The sequence below is a fragment of the Delphinapterus leucas genome, chromosome 21, assembly GCF_059928025.1.
Source record: "Delphinapterus leucas isolate spDelLeu-1000000601 "Yukka" chromosome 21, BTC_Dleu_Yukka2, whole genome shotgun sequence".
Classification (NCBI taxonomy): Eukaryota; Metazoa; Chordata; class Mammalia; order Artiodactyla; family Monodontidae; genus Delphinapterus; species Delphinapterus leucas.
The window spans coordinates 17,476,456-17,501,735 of NC_143149.1; the positions used below are offsets into that span (position 1 = coordinate 17,476,456).

The 25,280-nt window shown below is 40.0% G+C and overlaps 1 protein-coding gene across 1 annotated transcript in view; it reads left to right on the top strand.

Annotated features, from left to right (window-relative positions):
* MTMR7 (myotubularin related protein 7) overlaps window positions 1–25,280 on the top strand; it is a 93,900-nt gene that overhangs the window by 28,261 nt on the left and 40,359 nt on the right. Inside the window, exons 3-5 of the mRNA XM_089903547.1 lie at window positions 9,035–9,157; window positions 10,368–10,530; window positions 17,766–17,923. Coding sequence (XP_089759673.1) covers window positions 9,035–9,157; window positions 10,368–10,530; window positions 17,766–17,923 — 444 coding nt within the window. The remainder of the gene's footprint in view (window positions 1–9,034; window positions 9,158–10,367; window positions 10,531–17,765; window positions 17,924–25,280) is intronic.

Genomic DNA, 25,280 nt, shown 5'->3' on the forward strand with positions numbered 1-25,280 from the left:
TAAACTGGGGCACAGCCTTCTCCATTGAGTCTGTAAGATTCTTCAGGATGAGACAAAGACTCCATCCTATTCAGCCTTTTGTTCTTCTTCCCAGAACCTAACACCGTGCTACACAAAGGCATTTTGTTGAGTGGAATTGGATGTTTACTGTTCTTTCTTTTGGTTCTGAGAATCCCGAACATGTCCTCGTGCCAACATTTGGGTTCCCGTAGCCCATTCCCAGGCCTTTTGTCTTTGGGTTTATCTCAAAGAAGAATGTTCTCATAGCGGTTTGTGAATATAGTTTTACAATATAATTTTCTCTTAAATCATTCTGTTTTTTTTTAATTAATTAATTAATTAATTTTTGGCTGTGTTGGGTCTATCGTTGCTGCGCGCGGGCTTTCTCTAGTTGCGCCTAGCAGGGGCTACTCTTCCTTGCGGAGCGCGGGCTTCTCATTGCGGCGGCTTCTCTTGTTGTGGAGCACAGGCTCTAGGTGTGCGGGTGCAGTAGTTGTGGGTCACGAGCTCTAGAGCGCAGGCTCAGTAGTTGTGGCACACGGGCTTAGTTGCTCCGTGGCATGTGGGATCTTCCCGGACCAGGGCTCGAACCCGTGTCCCCTGCATTGGCAGGCAGATTCTTAACCACTGCGCCACCAGGGAAGTCCCAGCATTCTGTTTTCAAGTACTAATTTCATGTATAAAGTTGCTTAAAATAATTGTTAACTCGTTATCCTAAACATATTAATTTTGGGTAACAGAACTAGAATGACCTCATAGGCATTCACCAGGGATCCACAGCCTCGGTGACCTGTGAGCTTGGCCTTTGGAGCTGGATAGACCTTAGCTCCAAGCTGAGCCTTCCCATGTACTGCTCGTGTGACCTGGGAAGATTTGTCGGGTCTCTAAACGTAACAGTGAAATGAAGATTATGTGAGGACCTAACTCATGGGGTTATTGTGGGGATTAACTGAGGTCAGATATGCAGTGACAGCACAGTGCATGGCAGAGAGTAAGTTCTCCAAAAATGTTTAATTGTTGTTTTTATTATTATTATTTTGGTAACATTTACATGAGCCAACTGACGGCTGGGATTGGCCTGACCCATGCCATGTTGGTAGTTATTTTGAACACCTCCATTCTATTCCCTTCAGAATTCCAAAGCTCTTCCCAGAATTTCTGCCGGTTCCCTTGGATGTTTGCACTTTCACAGTCTCCTCTAGCATAATCTTCTGCTCCGACTGAATTAGTTCAGGTTATAGATTGTTTCACCATCCATTTAGGCACCTCTGGTCCATGACTCAGCTGTGTTGTATTAAAACCCGCCCCTTACTTAATTACACAGCCCTTGTCCAACCCATCAAGGCAGTACAGTATACAACCTACTCTCCTGAAGATTTGGGGCAAAGGAAAGGTTCAGTAAAGCAACGGCAGAGATTAGATTTTTCCTCCCCATCCCTGGGTTTCTTTCCCCTGGCACTTTGCCACGTAATCAAAAAATGCTTAAATTAAGGTATAAATATTTTCTAAAATACACCGAAAGATTCACAGTGCTTGTGGTTTTTAAAAATATTTATTTGTTTTTGGCTGAGTTGGGTCTTCGTTGTGGTGAGTGGGCTTCTCATTGCGGTGGCTTCTCTTGTTGCAGAGCATGGGCTCTAGGCGCGTGGGCTTCAGGTGCTGTGGCACGTGGGCTCAGTAGTTGCGGCTCGCGGGCTCTAGAGTGCGGGCTCAGTAGTTGTGGCCCACGGGCTTAGTTGTTCCGCAGCATGTGGGATCTTCCTGGACTAGGGATTGAACCCGTGTCCCCTGCATTGGCAAGTGGATTCTTAACCACTGCGCCCAGGGAAGTCCCAGTGCTTGTGTTTCAATTATGGGCCTAGGGTGAGTTTCTTTCCCTCTTCTGTATTTCTGAATTTTTAAACATTGCATACATAAGCATGTTTCTTAATTTTTAAAAAGACCAGTTTTAAAAGCTGGAGGAGAAGCTTTGTAGGACTGGGGAGACTTCAGTACAAGCAGGATAAACAAATCCTTGCCCAGTGATCCTCATCTCCTTTTTCTAATCCTTTAAAACGTATTTCTCACAGTTTCCTCCGAATGGGAGTTACTTTATTTCCTGTGTGCATCACAGTGTGAGACGCCCCCTGGTTGGCAACCCTCATAGGCTGCTTTGTCTTGACCTGCCTGTTGCTTCTGGAAAGCTCTTTGCATGCTTTGGTCTTTTGCTGCTCCGGGATGGAGTTTGAGTGGTCAGGTTCCCAGCTCTGGCTTCTGCCCTTACTTCCACAAAGAGTAGAATCTCCACTTTCTCGGCTCTAATGAGTTCACTCCTCCAGCCGTTGTGTTACGGCTTCTGATCCCAGGGCTCCCACGACCCCTTCTGCATCTTCCGTGATGCTGAGTCCAGTGGGCATTTTACGGTTCTTGCCTTACTTGGTTTCTCAGCAGCAATCGGCATAAACATTCTCCTTTTAAACCACTCCCTCTGCACCCTCTCCCCTGACAGCACGCTCTCCTGATTTTCCTCCTAACTGGCCATGCCTCCAAGTTTGCTTTTCTGATTCCTCCTCTTCCTTCAGAGCTTTAAGTGTTGGATGCCCTCAGGTCTTTCCTCTTGTCACTTTGCATGCTCTCCCGAGGTAACCTCTTTCAGTCCCATGATTTCAAATATAATTTATATGCCAGTGACTAATAACTTAACTGCATTTCAGCAAACCTAAGACATCAGTGATTGTAAAATGCACTGAGATTTTATTTACCACAGAGAAAGAAAAAGTGCTGCCAGTTAAATGCCACAGTGGCTTCTTACCACATTAATCATAAGATACATCCCATTTTTGGAAATGTCAGAAAGTGAAAAATGTACACTCAAGAGTTAATGATAATCGTGTAATATCTTTTGCATAGATGAATTGCCATTTGCAGAGCACGAATGCCAAGTGTGTCTTAAGCGTGGTGTTCCCAGGAACATGCAAATGAATTGCAATAACTTTGTCTTAAGAAGCTGGTGGTTTCCTGGGCTTCCCTGGTGGCGCACTGGTTAAGAATCCACCTGCCACTGCAGGGGACACGGGTTCAAGCCCTGGTCCAGGAAGATCCCACATGCCGTGGAGCAACTAAGCCCGTGCACCACAACTACTGAACCCATGTGCCACAACTACAGAAGCCCGTGAGCCTACAGCCCGTGCTCCACAACAAGAGAAGCCACCGCAATGAGAAGCCCACACACTGCCATGAAGAGTAGCCCCACTCACCACAGCTAGAGAAAGCCTGTGCGTAGCAACGAAGACCCAACGCAGCCAAAAATAAATAAATAAAATTAATTTATATCTAAAAAAAGAGAAGCTGGTGGTTTCCTAAGAGTCATTATCTCTCCAAGTATGAAAGAAGCCTTATTACCATATAGTTTATTACATGTGTAGGTGAGGTAGAATTAAATCAGCTCGACAGTGAGGCAGAGTTATTGAACCAATGGGTCTTCATGATGGCGCCCAAACTCTTGAGATTTATTTCATTTTTTCTAGAATTGACTGACTCTGGCATCACAGTCAAGAATGTTCTGGCTGCCTTAGTGTAAACCACGTGGTGGTCCCAATTTTAGTGCTCTCATCTTCACAGAAATTCTCAGATTACGGGATTTTAATTTTTATTACTCATTTCTTTTATTACATCACTGGGAAATCATGCTGTTGGTGTTTCCCTCATTTTTTTCCCCCTCCCTCCCCTTCAGCCTTACTTTTGACAGCTGTGAGACCTGTGAGAACGATTGCCAAATCTTGAAATGTAATTTTCCTGCGGCAGCATCCAAAGTTAACAAAAAGACATGGAAAAAATCTCATTAAGTTTTTTAACCTACCACCATCTGCAAACCTTCTTCTGTTCCACTGAGGTTTTCTAAAAATAATCTAAGTGGTATAGCTTTCTTCACTTCTATAGGGAGAATAATTCATACTAAATACTTTGGCTTCAAAATATTATCTTATGTTCAATGTGGTTACCCTAATAAAGTTTTGTTTCATTGGTTCTAAGTGCAGAGAGAATTATTTACATTCTGTTTTTAGATATTTTTAATTGGTATATCAATCCTGGACCTCTGGTTAATTTAGCTAGGCACATTTCAGCATGCAAATGAGTTTTTCCCCATAGAAATGTCCTAAAAATAATATATCCCCTTGCTTTTCTCCTCCCACAGTCTCTTCCATGATATCTTTCTCATAGTCACTTCAGAATAGAATGTTTAATGACAAAAATTTAAATACCATAATCCAATCCCGTGGGAATTGAAAAATATTCTCTTTAAGAACTCTTGGGTCAAAGAAGAAATAAAGGGCTTCCCCGGTGGCGCAGTGGTTGAGAGTCCGCCTGCCGATGCAGGGGACACGGGTTCGTGCTCCGGTCCGCGAAGATCCCACATGCCGCGGAGCGGCTGGGCCCGTGAGCCATGGCCGCTGAGCCTGCGCGTCCGGAGCCTGTGCTCTGCAACGGGAGAGATCTAAGATCTTACATGCCTCATGGCACAGCCAAAAAGAAAAAAAAAATTATAAAAAAAATTAAAGTGAACAAAGAAACAAAAACCACATGATATACTCAAGGAAAGCATGTTAAAACATTTATTAACAAACACAAGCAGAAAGTAATGATTGGAAAAGAGAAAAATTAACTTGATAAATCCAAGACCTGTTACTTAGAAGAAAAACATATGCATACCTAATCACAAAGAAATAAGAACATAGTTCACAATATTAGGAATGAGAGAAGGGGTAAGGAGAGAGGGATTTACGCACAGACAAGAATTAAAAGATTGTAAAGAATTTGAAAATCGGCAATAAGATAATTTGAAAAGAAAATAGCTATCAAAATGAGATTTAGTAAAAAATAGAAACGTTGAACAGATCTATAATTGCACAAAAAATTGAATGAATTATTAAAGTCTTGTTTCTGAATAAAGAAGTACCCATATTTCTTTCAAATAGTAATTTGTATGTTGAAAGCTTCCTAATTAATTTATGTAATTTTAACTGTAATGATTTCTTAAAAGCATAGATGCAAAAAAACCAAAAGGGAAAACAAGAATAAAACAATTATAGCAGATAAAATATAAGGAGTATTGAAACACTAACACACCGATTCCAAGTTGATCATATACCAAGATCCAAGACTTCTTTAAGGATTAGGAAATCTATTACTATTATTAATAGCACAGGACTAAAATAAAAAAGTAAATATTCATCCAAATATATATTTAAAAGGCATGATGTTCATTCCTCATTTTCAAAAATCAAAACTCTTATAGGAGTAGGTCACTTCCACTATGTGATTTTTAAAAAAATCAACATCAAACTCAAGGGTAAAATATAGGAAGTGTTCCCATTAAAAACAGATGTGCACATGAAAAGATGTTAGCATCATTAACCATTAGGGAAATGCAACTAAAAGTCACAAGATACTATCTCATACCTACTAGGATGGCTATGATCAAAAAAAATTATTTAACAAGGGTTGGCAAAGACATGGAGAAATTAGAACCCTTTTAGATTGGTGGTGGGAATGTAAAATGATACAACCACTTTGGATTTGGAAAATAGTCTGGGAGTTCCTCAAAAGGTTAAACAGAGAGTTACATATGAACTGGCACAATTCCATTCCTAGGTATATATACACCTAACATATGTCCTCATAAAAACTTGTATGAGAAAAAACTTGTATAAGAATGTTCATAGCAGCATTATTAATAATAACCAGGGCTTCCCTGGTGGCGCAGTGGTTGAGAATCTTCCTGCCAATGCAGGGGACACGGGTTCGAGCCCTGGTCTGGGAAGATCCCACATGCTGCGGAGCAGCTAGGCCCGTGAGCCACAAATACTGAGCCTACGCGTCCGGAGCCTGTGCTCCGCAACAAGAGAGGCCGCGATAGTGAGAGACCCGCACACCACAACGAAGAGTAGCCCTCGCTCGCCGCAACTAGAGAAAGCCCTCGCACAGAAACGAAGACCCAACACAGCCAAAAATAAATAAATAATTAAAAAAATAATAGTAATAATAACCAAAGGTAGAAACAACCCTAATGTCCATCAGCTGACAAATAGATAAATTAAAATGTGGTATATCCATATAATGGAATATTTTTGACAGTAAAAATAAATGAAGTACTGACACATTCTACAAATGGATGAACTTTGATTGAAACACGGATTGAAAACATGATGCTAAGTGAAATAAACCAGTCACAGAGTACAACAGACTGTACGATTCAGTTCATATGAAGTGTCTGGAATAGGCAAATCCATAGAGACAGAAAGTCGATTGATGGTTGCCTAGTGCTGAGGTGGTTAGTGGGGAAAGAGGGCTGACTGCTACTGGGAACAGGGTTTCCTCCTCGGGTGATGAAAATGCTTTAACATTGACGGTAGTAGTGGTTGCACAGTGATGATCTACACAGTGCTGTGAATATACTAAAAAGCGTTGAGTCGTATACTCTTAATGGGTGAATTGTATGGTATCTGAATTCTGTCTCAATAAAACTGTTATTAAACCAATGAAAAGCAACACAAGAGTGTTGTTACCACTGTTATTTACTGTTATTCTGAAGGTTCTAGTTAATGCCATTAAACAAGGGGAATGAAGTTATAAATATTGGAAAGGAAGAGAGAAATTATTACGGAAAATATTCCTGTCTACTTGGAACATCCAAGAGACTTTGGTGAAAGAATTATTAGAACTAGTAAAAGAGTTTGGTAAAGAGGCAGTTATAAAACATACAAATAACAATTAAGCCATAGGCTACTATCCTTACTATATAAACAGTTTTCATGAATGTATAAGAAATGATGACCACCTGGTATGAAAGTAAACCAATGATGTGAGGACCATTTACGAAAGAGACAGGCTGATGAATAACCATGTGAAAGAATGTGGAGCACTGTAGTAACAAAAGAAGTTTTTTTTTTTTTTTTTTGCGGTACGCGGGCCTCTCACTGTTGTGGCCTCTACCGTTGCGGAGCACAGGTTCCGGACGCGCAGGCCCAGCGGCCATGGCTCACGGGCCCAGCCGCTCCGCGGCATGTGGGATCCTCCCGGACCGGGGCACGAACCCATGTCCCCTGCATTGGCAGGCGGACTCTCAACCACTGCGCCACCAGGGAAGCCCTCAAAAGAAGTATTTTTTGAAGCCATAAGCTGGTAGGTTAAGAACACTGCTGTTGAATGACCATTCTTGATACACATAGACATTCACAAGGCCTCAGGAATGATGCAACCACCCCCCGCATAAATTGTATGCCCCCCAAATATAGTAAATACCTGATTCTTTATTTGCCTCATTAGACCCCTGGAAATTGGGAAGAAGTGGGACAACACCCTCAAGTACTATTCCCAGAAGGCTAGTTTGGTTCTAAGGGCTCAGAGGAAACTGAGGCAGTGGAATGTGTGGAGTGATGTTTGCCCTTGGAGTTGTCCTGACGGTCCTGAGGGGTGTCCATTTAGTCCGCTGTCCCCGCAGGGCTTCCTGGAGCGGTTGAGAAGCCTTGGGCTCTCCAACTGCATCAGCACAACAGCTTCTATATCAGACGAAAGAATGGAGCACATATGATTCACTAGTCTCTCAGCTGCCTCATGGAAGCAAGTCACCATCCTGATTTGAGGGATGAGGGTTGAGCCAGTGTCTTTTTCTTTTTTTTTTTACATCTTTATTGGAGTATAATTGCTTTACAATGGTGTGTTAGTTGCTGCTTTATAACAAAGTGAATCAGTTATACATATACATATATCCCCATATCCCCTCCCTCTTGTGTCTCCCTCCCACCCTCCCTATCCCACCCCTCTAGGTGGTCACAAAGCACCAAGCTGATCTCCCTGTGCTTTGCGGCTGCTTCCCGCTAGCTGTCTACCTTACGTTTGGTAGTATATCTTTTTGTAGATGGTTAATCCTTGGCAGTAGTAAGTAGCATTGCTAAGCACTGCCATCCTTACTAGAATGTTCATCGAGTGTTTGGGGTGGCTCTGCCTTATTGGAGTCGTCATTGCTGCTTTTTTCGTTTGTAGAAACTGTCTTGTCATTTCCTTTACATTTCATATTGAAATGACCCCGATGCACATATTCTTGAAATTACTCTACATTTCAGAGATGTATGCTTGATAAAAGTTGTTTCCAGAAGTCTCCTGTAGCAGTTTGAATTTTAGCTCAGGGGTGAGAATTCTATTTATTAGAAAGATTTTATTATAAATATTAGCATCTTAATTTGGTAGATTTTCTTGCTAAGCATTGCAGAACATTCTTCTGATACTTTTTGCTCCTGTATGTATATTTGTATTTCCTACTAGTTTATATGGAAGCAGATAACCTTGGGGCCATTTCTACAACTGAGAAACACATAGGAAAATACATTATTTTTTTAATAGAATGCTATTCATATATAGTTAATGTGTAAACTCAACTTTCATGTGTATGCTTCCTGCCTTAAAATTACATAATTACAGTGAAGTAAAAATGTTGACCTATTTAAAACACAGAAAGGGTATTCTTAAAGAATAGGATCTATACAAGGGGAGGGGGAAGGGTAAGCTGGGACAAAGTGAGAGAGTGGCATGGACATACATACACTACCAAATGTAGAATAGATAACTAGTGGGAAGCAGCCGCATAGCACTGGGAGATCAGCTCGGTGCTTTGTGACCACCTAGAGGGGTGGGATAGGGAGGGTGGGAGGGAGATGCAAGAGGGAGGGGATATGGGGACATGTATATGCATATGGCTGATTCACTTTGTTAAACAGCAGAAACTAACACAACATTGTAAAGCAATTATACTCCAGTAAAGATCTTAAAAAAAAAATAGGGTCTATAACTATTTTGTGGTACATTTAAGGAATTGGTGAATTTTTATCCTTTGATATACAGAATCATTGTGAGATCTAATTAAGAGGGAAAGTTTTGGTTTTTATTATTGGGAGAATTTTCAAAATCATATTTGGATTAAGCTCGAGATTACTTACTGATTGCTTTTTGTGAATAGCTTTTTTGCTCTCCTCTAACCCTGTCACATTGATTTCTCTAGGTTGAAAATGTCCGCTTGGTAGATCGAATATCTTCTAAAAAGGCGGCCCTTGGTACTTTGTATTTGACGGCTACTCATGTCATATTTGTGGAAAATGCACCTGACACAAGGAAAGAAACATGGGTATGCATTCCTTATTGTTGGCTTTATGTGTTTTCCATTGTTTTAAGTAACAAGTTTTGACCCCCTCTTTTTTTGTTTGTCCTTAGGGTGAGGAGGGTGGGATTTGGCGTCTGGGTGTTCAGAGGACTCTTCTTGGAACGTGGGTCTTGCCTTTTTTCTGTAAAGGGGCACATCCACTTGATCTGTTTACTCATTTTAAGCACCAATTATTTGAACATCATCAGAGACATAGAAATAGCCAGAGCTGTAAGTGCTTCGTGTCACAGCTGTCAAGTAGAGATTCAATAATGTTAGTGTACCAGATACAGCATTTCCACAGTGCTTTATTTGCAATCCACTTCATTTGTAGCATCCTGTAATGCAGGCCGTTTAGTCATCTTATTATGTTGTCTGTGGTTTTCTCATAACTTAAAAAAGAAAAAAAAGTCTAGGGAACAGTCCCATCATCAGGTATTTCTGCTACATAATAATGAGACCATTAGATGTTCTTATTTTATATAGCCACCCAACCATGACATTATGACCAGAACCAGAGTCCCTGAGTTGTAGATTTTGCCTTTTCTGTAGTCTGTAGACTTTATCTTTTCAGCAGAAGGTGGCAGGCACTACTTAGTGGAGAGGAATTTAAAGAATGAAGTGTTGCCACTGAGGGCTGAACAGAGAGAGACCCTCCTGAAACGCCTGAGCACTTCAGCATGATTTCCTTTCAAGTAAATCTCTTCTGTAGCCTGCCTGACCACCAAGAGCTTCGAAAACAACAATCTCACGTTGCTGTTGAACTTGAGAGCATTCCATGTGGAGTTGAGGAGCATGGTGGCACCTCCCAGTGGAGCTGTCTCTAACTTTTGTTGATTGCAAGGTTTACTTTACTAACTTCTCATGACCTTGTTTAATTTTAGCTACTCAGTGCATTTCAACATTTGACGGCCCAAATGTTCCCTTACCTGGACCTGTGCAGAATTGTATGCCGAATAGTTTGCTTCATATAATTAGCTTGGATATCAGAAAGCTTGGCACTGAAGAATAAAATGTTAAATTCAGACAGTGGGCTCTTACCCCAAACACGTAGATTCTTGTCATCTGAGTGCAAGCCAGCTGAAGGTCAGGGAGTGTTTCTTGTCTATGTGTGTGGCTCAGAGATCTGTGTTACTTTTTGTCCTATGTATCTGTTATTTGTGCTTAGTTTACCCACATTAACTTTTGGTGGTAGATTCTTCACAGTCAGATTTCCACCATCGAGAAACAGGCGACAACGGCTACCGGGTGCCCTCTGCTCATTCGCTGCAAGAACTTTCAGCTCTTACAGCTCATCATCCCTCAGGAAAGGGACTGCCATGACGTTTACATCTCTCTCATCCGCCTTGCAAGGCCAGGTAGGGCAGAGCGGCTCGGCATTCAGCTTGGACCCACTCTTAAGACATTCACAGATTGTGTTGAAGAAATATGGATAATCCTTCATAATTACAGTACTTTAGGAATTATCCCAGCCTTCAGATGAGGCCAAGAAATCTGACTGATAGAGTTCCTTGTCTTTTGGGGGGGCGCCTCTGTCTGAGTTACTTACTGTATGAGCTTCTTTCATTAGTCATAGTTTTTATCTTGGAGGGGGTTTTAGTTGTGCTTCACTTTCGGGGTGAAATCATCCCAAAGTATGCCCTTCTGATACTGTGGTAGTCAAGCCACCTTGACTGAGCCCTAAGACAAAACCCACAAATGGTTTTGTGTGGAAAACATTGATATCAAACAGGTCTAGGGCAGTTTTCCCTATTTGGGGGCTTTTAAGGTTTGGTTTCTGTTGCTTTTTGATAGTGATATGTATTTCCCAAGGTTGGCATAACTAGACCTTTGTTAGCATCAGTGAATGTTCGGGGTATGTATATGTTGATTCTCCTAAACAAAACCTCCTTAAGTGTTGTGGGAAGAATGGCTGATTTGAAAAATATATGCTATCAGTTACTCTCTGGTTATATATCCCTCAACGTAGGGTCTTTAGAATTATAGCTTATTATGCTTTAAGTCTTAAGAAATTTATAGCTTACTATGCTGTAAATGTATGAAAATCTACACAGGTGTTTCTAGTGTACGTGGCTTGTGTGAACTGTAGGGTTCCTTCGTTCAGTGTCTTGGAAGTATACAGTGAAAGGAGATCATTTGTATAAGAGTAACATCCATGGTAGTGTTTACCCAGAAGTCATTAATAAGGGAGATAGGACGTGTGCTTATAGTTACTTTACTAAATGCTTTTTGATTCAGGACAAGAAGTTTGATTGTAAACTCTTCAAAGCATTTGGTTGGGTCCTCAGGTTCTTATGATACAACTGTATTGTCTGTTGAGAGCTGAGAGCTAAAGTTACGTGATGGGAACATCAGAATCTGATCATTATGAACTTGACTTTGCTCCCCTTTCAAGTCAGCCCGTTGAGGCTTTTTCATTTCAGTGTGTTGAAAAGAACTGCCGAGTTAGCCAGAAAAGCAGTTGAACTTTTTGGAGGGCGCACTATAATTGGAACAGAAGTTCTGGGAAGATGTACGTGAGGTTGCATGTAGCAGAGAATGCAAGGGGAATTGCGCGCCAGCAGTTTCTGTGTCACTGATTAATGGATGTACTGGATGATAAATGTGCTCTGACCGGATTAATGGGATTTAGGAATAGCCCAGAGAACTGGGAAAGGGCTGAGGCACTGGAAGAGTAGATCACAGTGGCGGTGAGGGCTCTGGCCCCAGATGACAGTGAGTGCCCAGATTCACATTGCGAGGGTCCCCAGGGAGGAAAATCACTGTGTTCCCCTGCTTTTAAAAATATACACTTTTTCTTAAAGATGAAGTTTTGGGAGTTCAGTATTAGCTGTAGCCAGAGACCAAAGAAAGAAATTATAGTCATTAATTGAATTAAAGCCATTACCTTAGAAGATTTTTTAAAAAGCCACCAGCATTGTGGAAGATTGGAATTAGAAATGCCAGTTTATGTAAAACCTAGTACTTTCATGAGTATAGGAAGAGGAAATAGAATCCAAGCAGCTTCACAGTTTAATGCTAAAGGCAGTGCTAAAATTAGGACATATTACAGCCTGTCACCGTGGAAGCAGGGTGTTGAATCTGGGTGGAGGTGAGGCAAGGTGGAGGGAGTTTCCACCAGGAGTGTGGTGGCTTCTCAGACCATCCCAGGACCTTTTACAAATTACACCTTTGCACTCCTCAAGATATTTCAGAAGAGGGGTATGTGTGTGTGTGTGTGTGTGTGTGTGTGTGTGTGTGTGTGTGTGTGTGTGTGTGTGTGTGTGTGTTTGGTGGGGAAATGACTTTGAATTCCAGCAGCACAATATCCATCTCTGGGGTTATTGTGGTTGGTCACCAGCACAAATCATGTGTTTTCAGCTCCCCTTATGGGCACAGCTAAGGTCCTGTAGAGGACACTTTTTTTTTTTAACAAAAGAAGAAATGTTTGGGAGTCCATTTCAGTCAAGGCCTGTGAAGGAGATAGCTTCAAAGCTCTTGCGAGTCTGTCTTCACCGAATTACGATTTCTGGGATAAGGGTAAATCAAATGACTAAAAAATTTGTCTAGATTTTATTGGTTTGTCTTTCATATGAATTCAGATTGGTCAGAATTTGGTCATGGACTCTAAAAGATCCCAGCCAAAAAATAACGTAGCCAAATCCAGTAAGCTCCTTAATTCTTCGTAAAGAGATAAGTTAAAATAGGGCTGTGGCCCAAATGAGAAAAGAAATTAATGCTGTAGATCTGATGTACTAATAAGGTTATACATTTTTCTGATTTGAAGACCCCTGTTTCTCAGAGGGTTTCCATTTTCCCCATGTTCTTTCTTTTCTCCTCCCTCTAATTAGCCTCCTGCTGTTTATTTTTTTGTATCAATTATCTTTCCCTCTGTAGCATTCTTGGGTCCTTTAATATTTAAGCCATCTCTTTTGTTTATTTTCCCACTTTTTATTAAATTGCAGTATTTTTTCAGCCCATCCTAGTCCCTAATTCTTCAGCATGTTTATTGTGATTTTTAAAAATCTCAGGATTGATATAGTCTAATTTGCCTAATTTAACTTTTTACTGTTCTTATCTCAGTCAGTGCCACTCAAGCAATTTTTACAGTAACAATTTCCTTTTTATTGATGATACTAATCTCCGGGTCCCATAGCCCTTTTTTACTATGTGTTAGCTTCCACAATCCTGATGTTTAATTTGAGCACTTGTTTGTTCAAAATAGACAAGAAAGTTCTCATTTTTTTTTAATATGCAAAGTCCAATTAATAGCTGTGTTATCTTCTCACCCCTCTTTAAATGGTTTTTCAACTACGTTTATTTTCAGTTGCCTGAGTTCATTAGGGCGTGTAGAGCAATTTAACTTTCTAAAGTTAAGGGTTAGGGTTTACTTTGGGTTCTAAAACCTCTGTGTTCTTCCAGTGACTGCTGGTGACTTTTCCCTTTCCTTCCTCATCCTTCACATTCTGCTGATGCTAATTCATGTTTGTGTTTCCTTTCGATTTTTAAAAAAATTTGCATAACAGTCAATAATGTAATTGGATTATTCAGGTTTTACATTGGTTGTTACAAGTTTCCTTTAGTTTTTTTTTTTGTGTGTGGTTCGCGGGCCTCTCACCGTTGTGGCCTCTCCCGTTGCGGAGCACAGGCTCCAGACGCGCAGGCTCAGCGGCCATGGCTTAGGGGCCCAGCCGCTCCGCAGCACGTGGGATCTTCCCGGACCGGGACACGAACCTGTGTCCCCTGCATCGGCAGGCGGACTCTCAACCACTGCGCCACCAGGGAAGCCCTCGATTTTTAAAGTACTTTTGATTTTAGTATAAATTACCTTCGGTTTTTCCCAGTTAGTCAATAATAAGAGAGAATGCCCCCATGTTTTCTTTTCTGTTTTCCTAACTGCTTTGTTCTGCCCGAAGGCTCTCTTATTTGGTGGAATGAACACGCTTTCCTTTCTTACGGGAGGAAGGAGCAGAGGTTAGATGCCGAGACAAGGCCATTTGTAGGCTTGGTGCTTCCAGGTTGAAAGAGTTGCCACTTGATGGCCCATGTCTTCTCCAGGAGTAGAAAGGGGGATTATCTGAGCGGGAAGGAGTTGATGAGAGCAGTAGGTATCAGTCGATTGCAGCCACACATGCATGCTGCCCTGTGCTAAGGCGTGCGCTGGACAATGATGCTAAAATAAGATAAGGTCAATCCCATCTGTGTGTCTCTGTGCTTGGGTGGAGCTCATGCGCCTCTGCTTAGTCCTGAAACACTGACTTGGCCTTCTTAGAACCACAGACAAAATGCTACTCATTCTTAGTTTAATGTAGTATTTGAGAAATTGCCATTTTTCTTTCTAAATAGAAGTCTGCCCTTGTTTAGCAGTTATATGATTTAGGTAGGTAAATAAAGGAAGTGCTAGAATGATTTCCACATAAGCTTTTCTGAAAATTTTTTTAATTAGAGGTGCACATTCAGTTTCCTCCCCCCGCCCCACCATCCAAAGGCATGCTGAGGGTTTGCTTCTTGTTGGGGGAGCTCTTTTGCCCTCCTAGTCATGAGGCCCCAAGGGGCAAAGCCTTCAATGCATCCCCTGTTGAAGGTGCCAGGCCACGATCAGCAAAAGGCGTTTTATGTTGGATGTGATGGCCTAGACTTTGCGACGTGAAAAGCCAGTGGAGTATTTAACGTGTTTGTTTTAAGAGTGGGTGGAAAATCAGGGATTTGGCCTTCCCAAAGCACATAAGTATTTTCTCCCAGTTCAGATTCTGTAAGGACCGGAGATTTCTCAAAGCCCTACTTTGGTTGTTGTTGGTTTTAATTTACCTACCTTACTTAACTTATCTTAATAATGTTGATTACTAAACATTCTGCTGTGTATTTTGCAAGAGATGGAGATGAGGGGAACAAAACCTTATGAATGGGAAATATTCAGTAAAATTTACAACTTTGTTAATGGTATTTCTTAATTTCTCAGAGTAGACAGTTCTTAGCTGAGGGCTTCTCCTGAGCTGGCCTCTGGGCAAGAAGCTTGCCCACATTAACAAGACTGAGCTTTGACTGACAAAAATGTGTTTCTCTGCCCGCATGTAGAATTTTAGGTAAATTGGGCCAAAGGTATGGTTGATCACCCTTTTCCTTAAAAATAACTGAAAGAGAGGGCTTCCCTGGTGGTGCAGTGGTTGAGAGTCCACCTGCCGATGCAGGGGACATGGGTTCGTGCCCCGGTTCGGAAGGATCCCACATGCCGCGGAGCGGCTGGGCCCATGAGCCATGGCCGCTGAGCCTGCGCGTCCGGAGCCTTTGCTCCGCAACGGGAGAGGCCACAACGGTGAGAGACCCGCGAACCCCCCCCCAAAAAAAATTAACTGAAAGAGAAAATTTCATTATTTCAGTGGCAACCCATTCTGATGTCTCCCAATTCAAGAGTGATCTTCTTAATGTCGGTGACAAGTTATTCTTGCATTAATTTATGTGCAGTTTCCTCACCTCTTCCCAATGACAGCAAGAATGAGCCCATACATAGAAAACTCCCTGCAATCATAGAATGGTTTTCTTCTTCTACCTTTAAACCTATTTGTAGGCATTTAGCAAATGGAATTTAACTTCCATTATTACCCCATCTTCCTTAGCTCTTCTTTCACTGAAGGAACTGAGGCTTTCTCAAGAGATTCTCTTGGCATCTTAAACAAATTGCATTTGTGGTTAACATTATGATATCAGAAGCCTGAGTCATGAAAATGGTACTTAGAGATGGAAAACATATGTCAGTGTTGAGCCGACCGTTCCCAGAACAGGATGTCAATTTAATATGCTGTCTGTTCAATTTGCTAAGATGACAAGAAACCGTTTTTACTGGAAGTGTCTGTGCTGTGTGTGTGAGTGTGTGTGTTGCGTGTACATGTACCTGTATGTGTGCATTTTCTTCGTTGAAATCTCAGTATGCTCAATTTTCAAATTTAGAAATACGACATCGAGAGAGAATGAAATAGACATAGCTTATCTCACTGATAAACCCCAGTCTTCTCGCTTCTTTTTTACAAGAAAGAGTGCATGTCTAACTCAAAAGTTGGGTACTTAAAATATGACCCTTATCTTATCATTCTAGTAGATGAGTCATTTCAGTAGTAATCAAAGGAAGCTGGAAACTTGAGTTTTGACCTTAGGCTGCCTGTGTATTATTGCAGCCTTTTGCTGGTGGTGAGATGCTTTGTTGGTCCTCCAGACACACATTTAGGAGCACTGAAGTGTCCATGCTGAACGCCATTGACAGATGAAGGAACAAATGGGATGATCTAAGAAAGCTGTAAGGAGGAAAAATTCTGTTGAAAAAAAAAAAAGATTAGGGGGATGGTTGGAAAGAAAATATACAAAAGCGGCCTGTCTGGGGAGAAGAGAGAAGGGTCTGCCTTGGAGCGGGGGCAGAGTGCGTGGTGGTGAAAGCCAGACTCCCTACCTCCTAGCTGTGTGACCCTGGGATCGCTGCAAAATATCCCTTTGCCTCAGATTTCTCATCTGTGCAAGGAGACCTGTCATGATGCTTACTAGATGGGTCAGTACATTTAACCAGAACAGAATCTGGAATGAAACAAGGGTTCACTGAGTATCAACCACGATTTATTATCACCAGAAATGCTTTGATTTGCACTGTCCAGTAGGTAGCTCCTAGCCGTACATAAACAAATTTGAGTTCTGGTTTTCTAAGGAATATATATGGTTTTTTTTTTCTGTTTTTAAAAATTGAACTATAGTCGATTTACAATATTGTGTTAGTTTCAGGAGTTCAGCAAAGTTATGCATATTATTCTTTTTCAGATTCTTTTCCATTATAGCTTATTACAGGATATTGAATATGGTTCCCTGTGCTATACAGGAAATCCTTATTGTTTATTTTATATATAGTGGTGTGTATCTGTTAATCCCATACTCCTAATTTCTGCACCCCCCCTTCGCCTTTGGTAACCATAAGTTTGTTTTCTATGTCTGTGAGTCTGTTTCTGTTTCATAAATAAGTTAATTTGTATTATTTTTTAGAATCCACATAAAAGTGATATCATATATTTGTCTTTGTCTGACTTCACTTAGTATGGTAATCTCTAGGTCCATTCATGTTGCTGCAAATGGCAATATTTCATTTTTTCTTATGGCTAATACTCTTATTTTATGTATATATATACACACACACACACACACACACACATATATATCTCACATCTTCTTTATCCATTCATCTGTTGATGGACACTTAGGTTACTTCTGTGTCTTAGCTATTGTAAGTACACATATATTCTTAATTACTTTTTAATCTCCATATTTTATGTGGTCTGAAAATATATTCGCTTTCAGAAGCAACTCAAAAAAAACAAACAACAACAAAAAAACAAGATGGGGAAGGCCATGCTCCTGAAAGAAAAGAAGTTCTTGTGAAGTTGAGTTCAGTTGTCCTGAGGTCGTGTCGTTGTTGGGAAGAGGTGGGTGAACCCACCTCAGAGACAGGGTACCCTGGGAGAGCCCCGAGGGGTGAGAAGCTGGGCTGGCCTCTCCAGCCCAGACAGAATGCATTTGGGGAAATTTGATTCTGGCTTTAACTTGGCTTGATTTGGCTTTATTCTCCCCTTTTCTTTTTTTGCAGTGAAATATGAGGAGTTGTACTGCTTTTCATTCAACCCCAAGCTGGATAGAGAAGAAAGGGAACAAGGCTGGATGCTGATCGATCTCAGTGAAGAGTACAAGCGAATGGGCCTCCCTGATAATTACTGGCAGCTCAGCGATGTGAACAGAGATTACAGAGTGAGTGGAGGCATTTGGTGAACTGCAGATACTTAATCCAGATGAAGCCATGATTTCACATAGTTTAGCATGACTTCTGTTTGATCCCCTTCAACTTTGATAGCTCTTTGTGGGTACAGATGTGTGGATTCCCAAGTCTCCCTTGGTTATTGCCAGCTCTGTTTCCTACTTGCACCTAGAATCAGAAGGTGTGAACAGGGTCACCCCAGAGAACATCTCCTCTAATGGATGAGGGAGTGGAAACCCGGAGAGGCCCAGTGGTGGGCCTCAGGGCCAGCACCTTCCTTCTCCCAGCCAGTCTTTTTATAGCTCAGTGAGTGATGGCTGGGGAATCACAGAGGCTCTGCTGGCAGCTTGGCATGAGCTCTCTGTGCTCACTGAACTCTTGATTGGTACACAAGGTCACCAAGAGCCTTCCCTAGAGAAATGAGGAGAAATATGTCTGCACTTACAGAAGGGAATGGGCGATGCAGCGAAGCAGGAGGGGCAGGGCCAATTCCATATGCTCCCTGAGGGTGGACTTACAAATCAGTGTTGGTTTCCCTGTGAATTTTTAAAGTGTTTTCAGTAATAAAAGTACATAAGAACATTGCAGAGAATTTACAAAAGAGAAGAGAGCCGGCATTCCATTGCCCTAACATTCTTCTAGAAGGTTTTAAATTTTTTCTTAATTTTTTTCTCATCTGCATAGTCCAATAACTTTTTTCTTACATGAGTAATGCATTTCATTGTTTGGAAAATGTCAGGGCAAAGGAACCGTTCAAATATATACAACAAAAATGGAATCATACTACATATGCCTTGTGTTTTGCTTTTCTTCACATAGCATATTGTGAGTGTTATCCTGTCAATAAATATATTTTATATCATTTTAAAACATTATATAATATGACATAGTATGGCTATATCATATTCTATCTGTCTAATCTCTAATTTTTAGACATTTAGGTTATTATTATTTTTCACTATTTTAAATAACATAGTGAGAACATTCTGGTAACTGTACCTTTGCCCATGTTAAAAGTCTTTTCTTTAAAGACAGATTCCTAAAGGTGGAATTTGTATGTCAAAAGGTTTACTCAAATTTTTGTACATATTATCAAAAAGAACTGCAGGGCTTCCCTGGTGACGCGGTGGTTGAGAGTGCGCCTGCCAATGCAGGGGACGCGGGTTCGTGCCCCGGTCTGGGAAGATCCCACATGCCGCGAGTGGCTGGGCCCGTGAGCCATGGCCACTGAGCCTGCGCGTCTGGAGCCTGTGCTCCGCCACGGGAGAGGCCGCAACAGTGAGAGGCCCACGTACCGCAAAAAAAAAAAAAAAAAAAAAAGAAAGATTGTACCAATTTATATAAATTCTCAACAGTTGTGTAGGAGAATGCTTGAGTCTTTGTACCTTCACCATTAAAGAGTTTATTTCTTAAAAATCTTTTGACAGCTTGATAGTGGGATAAGTGATTTCTCAATTTAATCTTCACGCCTTCATCTCTTGAATTGTAGTTTTGTACATGCAGACCATTTATATCTTGTCCACTCTTAACTGACCATTTCTGGCCGCATATTTTGAATCCTGATTACTTTCTTCACCTTACCATATGGATTTTCTATATTGTGACAGTATTCGTATCAGTAATTAAATGACTGTGTAACATTCCATCAAGTGAATGTACCATAATATACTTAAATATTTCCCTATTATTAGACATTTAGATTACTCATAATTTTTGCCATATGAATAGTTCTGGGAGTAATATCTTTGTTTGTGTGATTTTCCCCATATTTTAAATTATTTTCTAAGGATAAATTCCCAGGACCAATTACAAGGCATAAGAGGCTTAAATCTTTTTTTTTAGATTTCAAGCAGGCAGGCCATTGATGGTTTTGCTTTTGATCAGTATTTGGTTGTTAATTTCTGTTCCCTTGTATAGCAAGCAGTATATGTGACCTGTAAGATTTGAACTTTGGGGATTTTTTGAAGATTTATGTCTTCATAAAACACCCAATATTTGATTAATTATCAATATTTGATTTTATCAATGTTTTGAGTCTGGAAAAAATGTATATTCTCTGTTATTTGGGTATAAAATTCTGTCTCCATCTAAATTAAGTTTCTTATGTTATTTTGGTCCCTTTGCTCACTTGATTTCTGACAGAAGTATGTAAAAATTTCCCATTATGATTGTTGATTGGACGTTTTCTCCTTACATTTCTAAAGTGTTTGCAGTATATATTTTTGAAGTTATGTTGTCCAGCACATAATGGTTTAGGACATCTGTTTGGTGTGCTTTTTATCAACTTAAAATATCCTTTTTTCCTGTGAATGCTTTGAATTCTATTTTGTATTATTATGTTTCTACTGTTTTCTTCTTCTTGTCAGAATTTCCTGGTAGAGCTCTACTTATCCCGTTACTTTCAGTGATCCTATATGAATGTTTTGTCCTTTTAAAAAATATCTAACAGTGGGAATTCCCTGGTGGTCCGGTGGTTAGGACTTGGCACTTTAACTGCTGAGGCCCAGGTTCAATCCCTGGTCAGGGAACTAAGATCCCGCATGCCGCAGGAAAATAATAATAATAATAATCTAACAGTAGTTATCTTTGGGTTGTGAGGGTGGAATGTGTTGTTTTTTCTCAAATTAGGTATGGTTAGATTTTGATTTTGCAGTAACTGATATCTATGACATTGTTCTAGATACTGTGCTTTGTGGTTTTACTAGTCATGTTTTTCCCCTTTTCATATCTATAGCTAGATAGTTTTTTTCTTGTATTTGCCTGTAATCATTTTGGAAATATACATCTTACTGCTTTCTTCCATTGATTATTCTTCATTTTAAAACAGCTGTTTATTTATTATGCCACTCTTCCAACATACACAAAACTTTGAAAAATAATGAATTGAACGGCAGGGAGCTGCATACTATGTAAGAACAAACATGGCCAATGCTGTTAAACCTCCTTAATATTCCCTCCAAATCACTTCCTGCTCCAGGGTCACTGACTGCAATTTGGTGTTGTCATTCCTTTCTATTTATAACGTTTCTACGTTTGTAAGTAGCAGCATGTAGTATTTTTTCGTGCGTTTTTTTACACTTTCTGTATGCGGTATCGTGCTGAATGTTGCTTACTGAAACTTGACTTTTCACTCAAGTTGTATTTGTGAGATTCATTTCATTTAACAAACATATGTATAATAGTTACCACATGCCAGGCTATGTTCTAGAAGCTTAAAAGATGTTAGCAGTCCTGTGTGGTAGGTGTTGTTATTATCCCTGCTTTCAAATGGAGAAACTCAGGCAGAGACAGATTAAGTAACTGTCCAAGATGTAAAGAAGTTAGTAACTGTTGAAACTTATAGCTCTTGTTTACTCATTCTTCACTGTTGTCTTATACTCCATTTTACAAATATACCATAGTTTAAACTTTTATTTATTCTTTTTCTTTTATTTCTCTCTTTTGTTTTACCATCTCAAATAAAGCCGTTATCTGGCTTATATATGACTCATAGTACATTTTGAGTTTCTACCTAGGAGTAGAATTTCTGAGTTAGAGGGTATGTGGATTTTAGCCTTACTAGATATTGCCAGATTCTTTTTTTTTTTTAAGATTTTTTTTTTTTGATGTGGACCATTTTTAAAGTCTTTATTGAATATGTTACAGTACTGCTTCCGTTGTATGTTTTGGTCCTTTGGCCGCGAAGCATGTGGGATCCTAGCTCCCTGACCAGGGATTGAACCTGGACTCCCCACATTGGAAGGCGAAGTCTTAAGCACGGGACCGCCAGGGAAGTCCCATTGTTGCCAGATTCTTTTCCAAAGTGTTTGCGTGGACTTACACATCTAAGATATGATTTCTCATTACCCCACAGACTTACCAACAGTTGGTATTTACAGTGTTTGGTGGTATCCCTACTTATTGACCCAACAGTCTTCTGGGAATTTCTTCTAAAGAGTTAGCATAAACGCACAGTGACGTACACAGTTATTTATTGAAGCATTGTTTATCAAAGCACGTATTAGAAGAAACCCAAATTTCTTTAATAGAGGACCAGTTAAATAATTTTGGGTCGATTCGTATAATTAAATTAGTGTGTAGCCATTAAAAACATGTAGAATATTTCCATGTACTGATAAGGAAAGATCGCTGAAGTATATTGTTAGGTTCAAAAAAGCAATGCACAGTATCGTGAATATAGTGTGATACCTTTTATTTTATAAAAGAGGGAGAAAAATAAGACTTGTTCATATGGATGTGTAATTGCCCCAAAGTGATAACATAGAAAGTAGGTGGGAATGGGATGAATGGAACACAAGGGTGAGGCTGTGCACCTTTTTGTATTGTTTTATTTTTTTTATAACCATGTGAATTTATTAACTAATCAAAACATTAAATTTGAGAAAATGCCAATTGAATTGGTGTGAAATAGATCTCAGTGTGGTTTTCTTTACATTGCCCTGTTGTCATTTATAGCTGTTGCAAATATCTCCTCTTGGGAGATATTTATGTACTGTGCCTAGAGTATCTTTTAATCCTCAGAAGTTTTGAGTTGTCAGTGTTTCCTAGTTTGTTTCATGGTTTTAGCATATTGTTTAAGAAAAAATCCTGGTCTATTCGCTAACCTTTGTCCCAGTTTACACTGTGTAATTTCCATAGTTACATTTTCACTAATTATGATTATTATAGCTTTATAGTAAATCTTGATATTCTGCAAGTCAGGTCCTTCCACATCCTTCTTCTGGATATATTGAATGTACAGATTATTTGGGATAGAATGGCCACTTTCATGATACTGAATTTTCTTTGTAATTACCCTTAAATCTAACGATCATAATCTTACACTGTGAGTGGACATTTGGTTCCTTTTTGTCTCAATCATTATAAAGTGTCTGGCTAATGTAATAGTTTGTTCCCATGCTAAAGCCAACCTTTGCAGTGAATTTCTAGCCTTGAAATGAAAGGCAGGAAAATCCAAGTTTAGTAAAGAAAATAGGATATCCTTTTACAATTTAAAAAAAATATGACACACACTTGGGTGGGGAAGAAAATGAGGCTAAGGCACGTCTTGTGGAATAATATTTTCTTGAAAACACAGGTTCTTGTTATTTTTCATGAGGTTTCCTTCTAGACTTAGCACCACAAACATGACTCACGTTTAGTCACTTAAGTCCTACAGTATAGAGACTGCAAAACGTGAGTGACTCAGCATTTTTTTCCCAAAAGTAATACACGGCAAACCCAAACTAACAATCAACAAACTGTGTTGAAACAGAAAAGGTGAAAACCTAGGGGATTTTCTGATTTTACAAATATCATTGAAATAGCGAGAAAGGTGATGAACCCTCATTTATTACCAGTTAAAAATATAAGAAAAGTTGGTTCTATCAAACTATTTCTGACTGTTAGTTCATCGGGAAGATTACGTCATCATCCGTTACTTTTGCTTTTAACCTCATGGTTGAGAAAAACCTCTACTTTTTCCTCCCTTCTTTTATAAGAGTTATTTCTTTCTTTTCACAAGTTATTTGATGTAAGTGGGGCTAGTGATGTCATCGGATGGAGAAGAAGCTTTTGTCCATGGTGGAAATAACACCATACATAGCGCACAGAGACTTAGGTTCCAGAACCGGCGCTGCCCTTTTCTCTCCATGTGGTCTTGGGCAGGCTAATTATTATGATCATAATCACCTCTATCAACATTGCTATTATCCCTGTTTATAAGACACTTGCTTCTGGTAATCTAACTCTCTAAGCTAAGATTTCCTTTCTGTACCTAACTCTTAAAATTGTCTTTCTTTAAATAAAATAATTGGCATTCATTACTAGGTTAAATTTTTAATCTATTTCTCTTGGAATAAAATTGAAAGTATAACCCAAACCAGTAATTTTTAAAAATCTTGTTTATTTCAGTTCTCTACAGCTATAGTTTATGTATTATGTATTATTTTATTTTATGTATATACAAATCATTTCATGCTGTTCATACCCCTTTTCTTCTCCCCATTACATCATAAATTCCTTGAAATAAATTTTAGGTCTTAAATGTTGAAGAAGACCGTTGTCTTTATAGATATATCTCAGTTCCTGACAACTAACCCTTGCCCTAAAGTGCTCAACTGAGTGACAGGTCCTCAATAAATACAGAACCTTGGCTGGCCCTCAGATGGATACTATGCTGCAGTGGTAAATACATGTATTGGGAGGTTGTAACCAGGGCAACAGAGATCAAAGATTCCTGGGAATGTGAACTCCTTGAGACCAGTAAATCTTTTGTTATTCATCACTGCTCTAGCACCTAACCTAATGCCTGACACATAATAAGTATTCAGTAAAAATTTGTTGATAGACACCAGTATTCTATGATAATCATCACACTTCTAAGAAACTAGAACTTAATGATTCCAGCCACTAAAAAGAATGGATGATTATGTAACATGATAGAGGTGCTAATTGTCACTACAACGGCAATTGTATTACAATGTACAAATGTATCAAATAAATATGTTTTATACTTTAAATTATACAGTGTTATATGTTATATGTTAAATATATTTCAGTTAAAAAAAAAAACTTGTTGAATGAGTGAAAGAATTACCAAAAAAGGTTCCTCTTGGCCAGGGGAACCAAGACATGCAGGCACTCCAGGCAGGCTTATTTAGCGGAGGACAAAGAAAATCGTTCCCTTATTAATTAAAAAAAAATTACACAGGACTTGTTTTAACTTACTGAACTTACTGAAACTTAGCGAACTTACTGAAAACCTACCAATTTCCTTTTTAAAACTGCTATTTTAAGAAAACATTGTTAAGTCTGGTGCAATGACTACGTCTCTTGAACTCAGACGCGCAGGTGTGGTCTGTGTAGTAATGTTCTGGCTGCCTGACTCCAGAGAGGTCCTGACAGCAGATTTGCAGGGAAGCAAGTGTAATGTCTGTGGGCAGTAATTCCAGTAAAATCTCAGGTTCCAAGTAGGTTGGACCATCTGTTCTTGGTCTGGGATTTTTGTCTCAGTGCCAGAGCCCACGTTGACGTCTTTGGTAATCTTGCCTAAAATGCCGTTGGGGAAATGCTCTGGGCCTGGGAACTTCACTTCTGTGGCCCATCTGTCTCCTTCTCAATGCGGTGCCCAGGCTGGAAGCAGACAAGGTAGGCAGGAGGGCAGGCGAGGGAGGCGTTGTCACAGAACAACTGATGTGAGCTTTGTGACGGGTTCTCGTTCCCTTCGGTCCCTTGAGTGGTAAGGACGGGCGGGATGGTTAGAGGACGTGCAGACACACATTTCCCCTGCTGCTATACCTGCTTGAGGACTCTTCTTGAAGCGCCCAAGGAGGTGCTTGACTTCTAGGAAATAAACAAAGTTCAGGAACT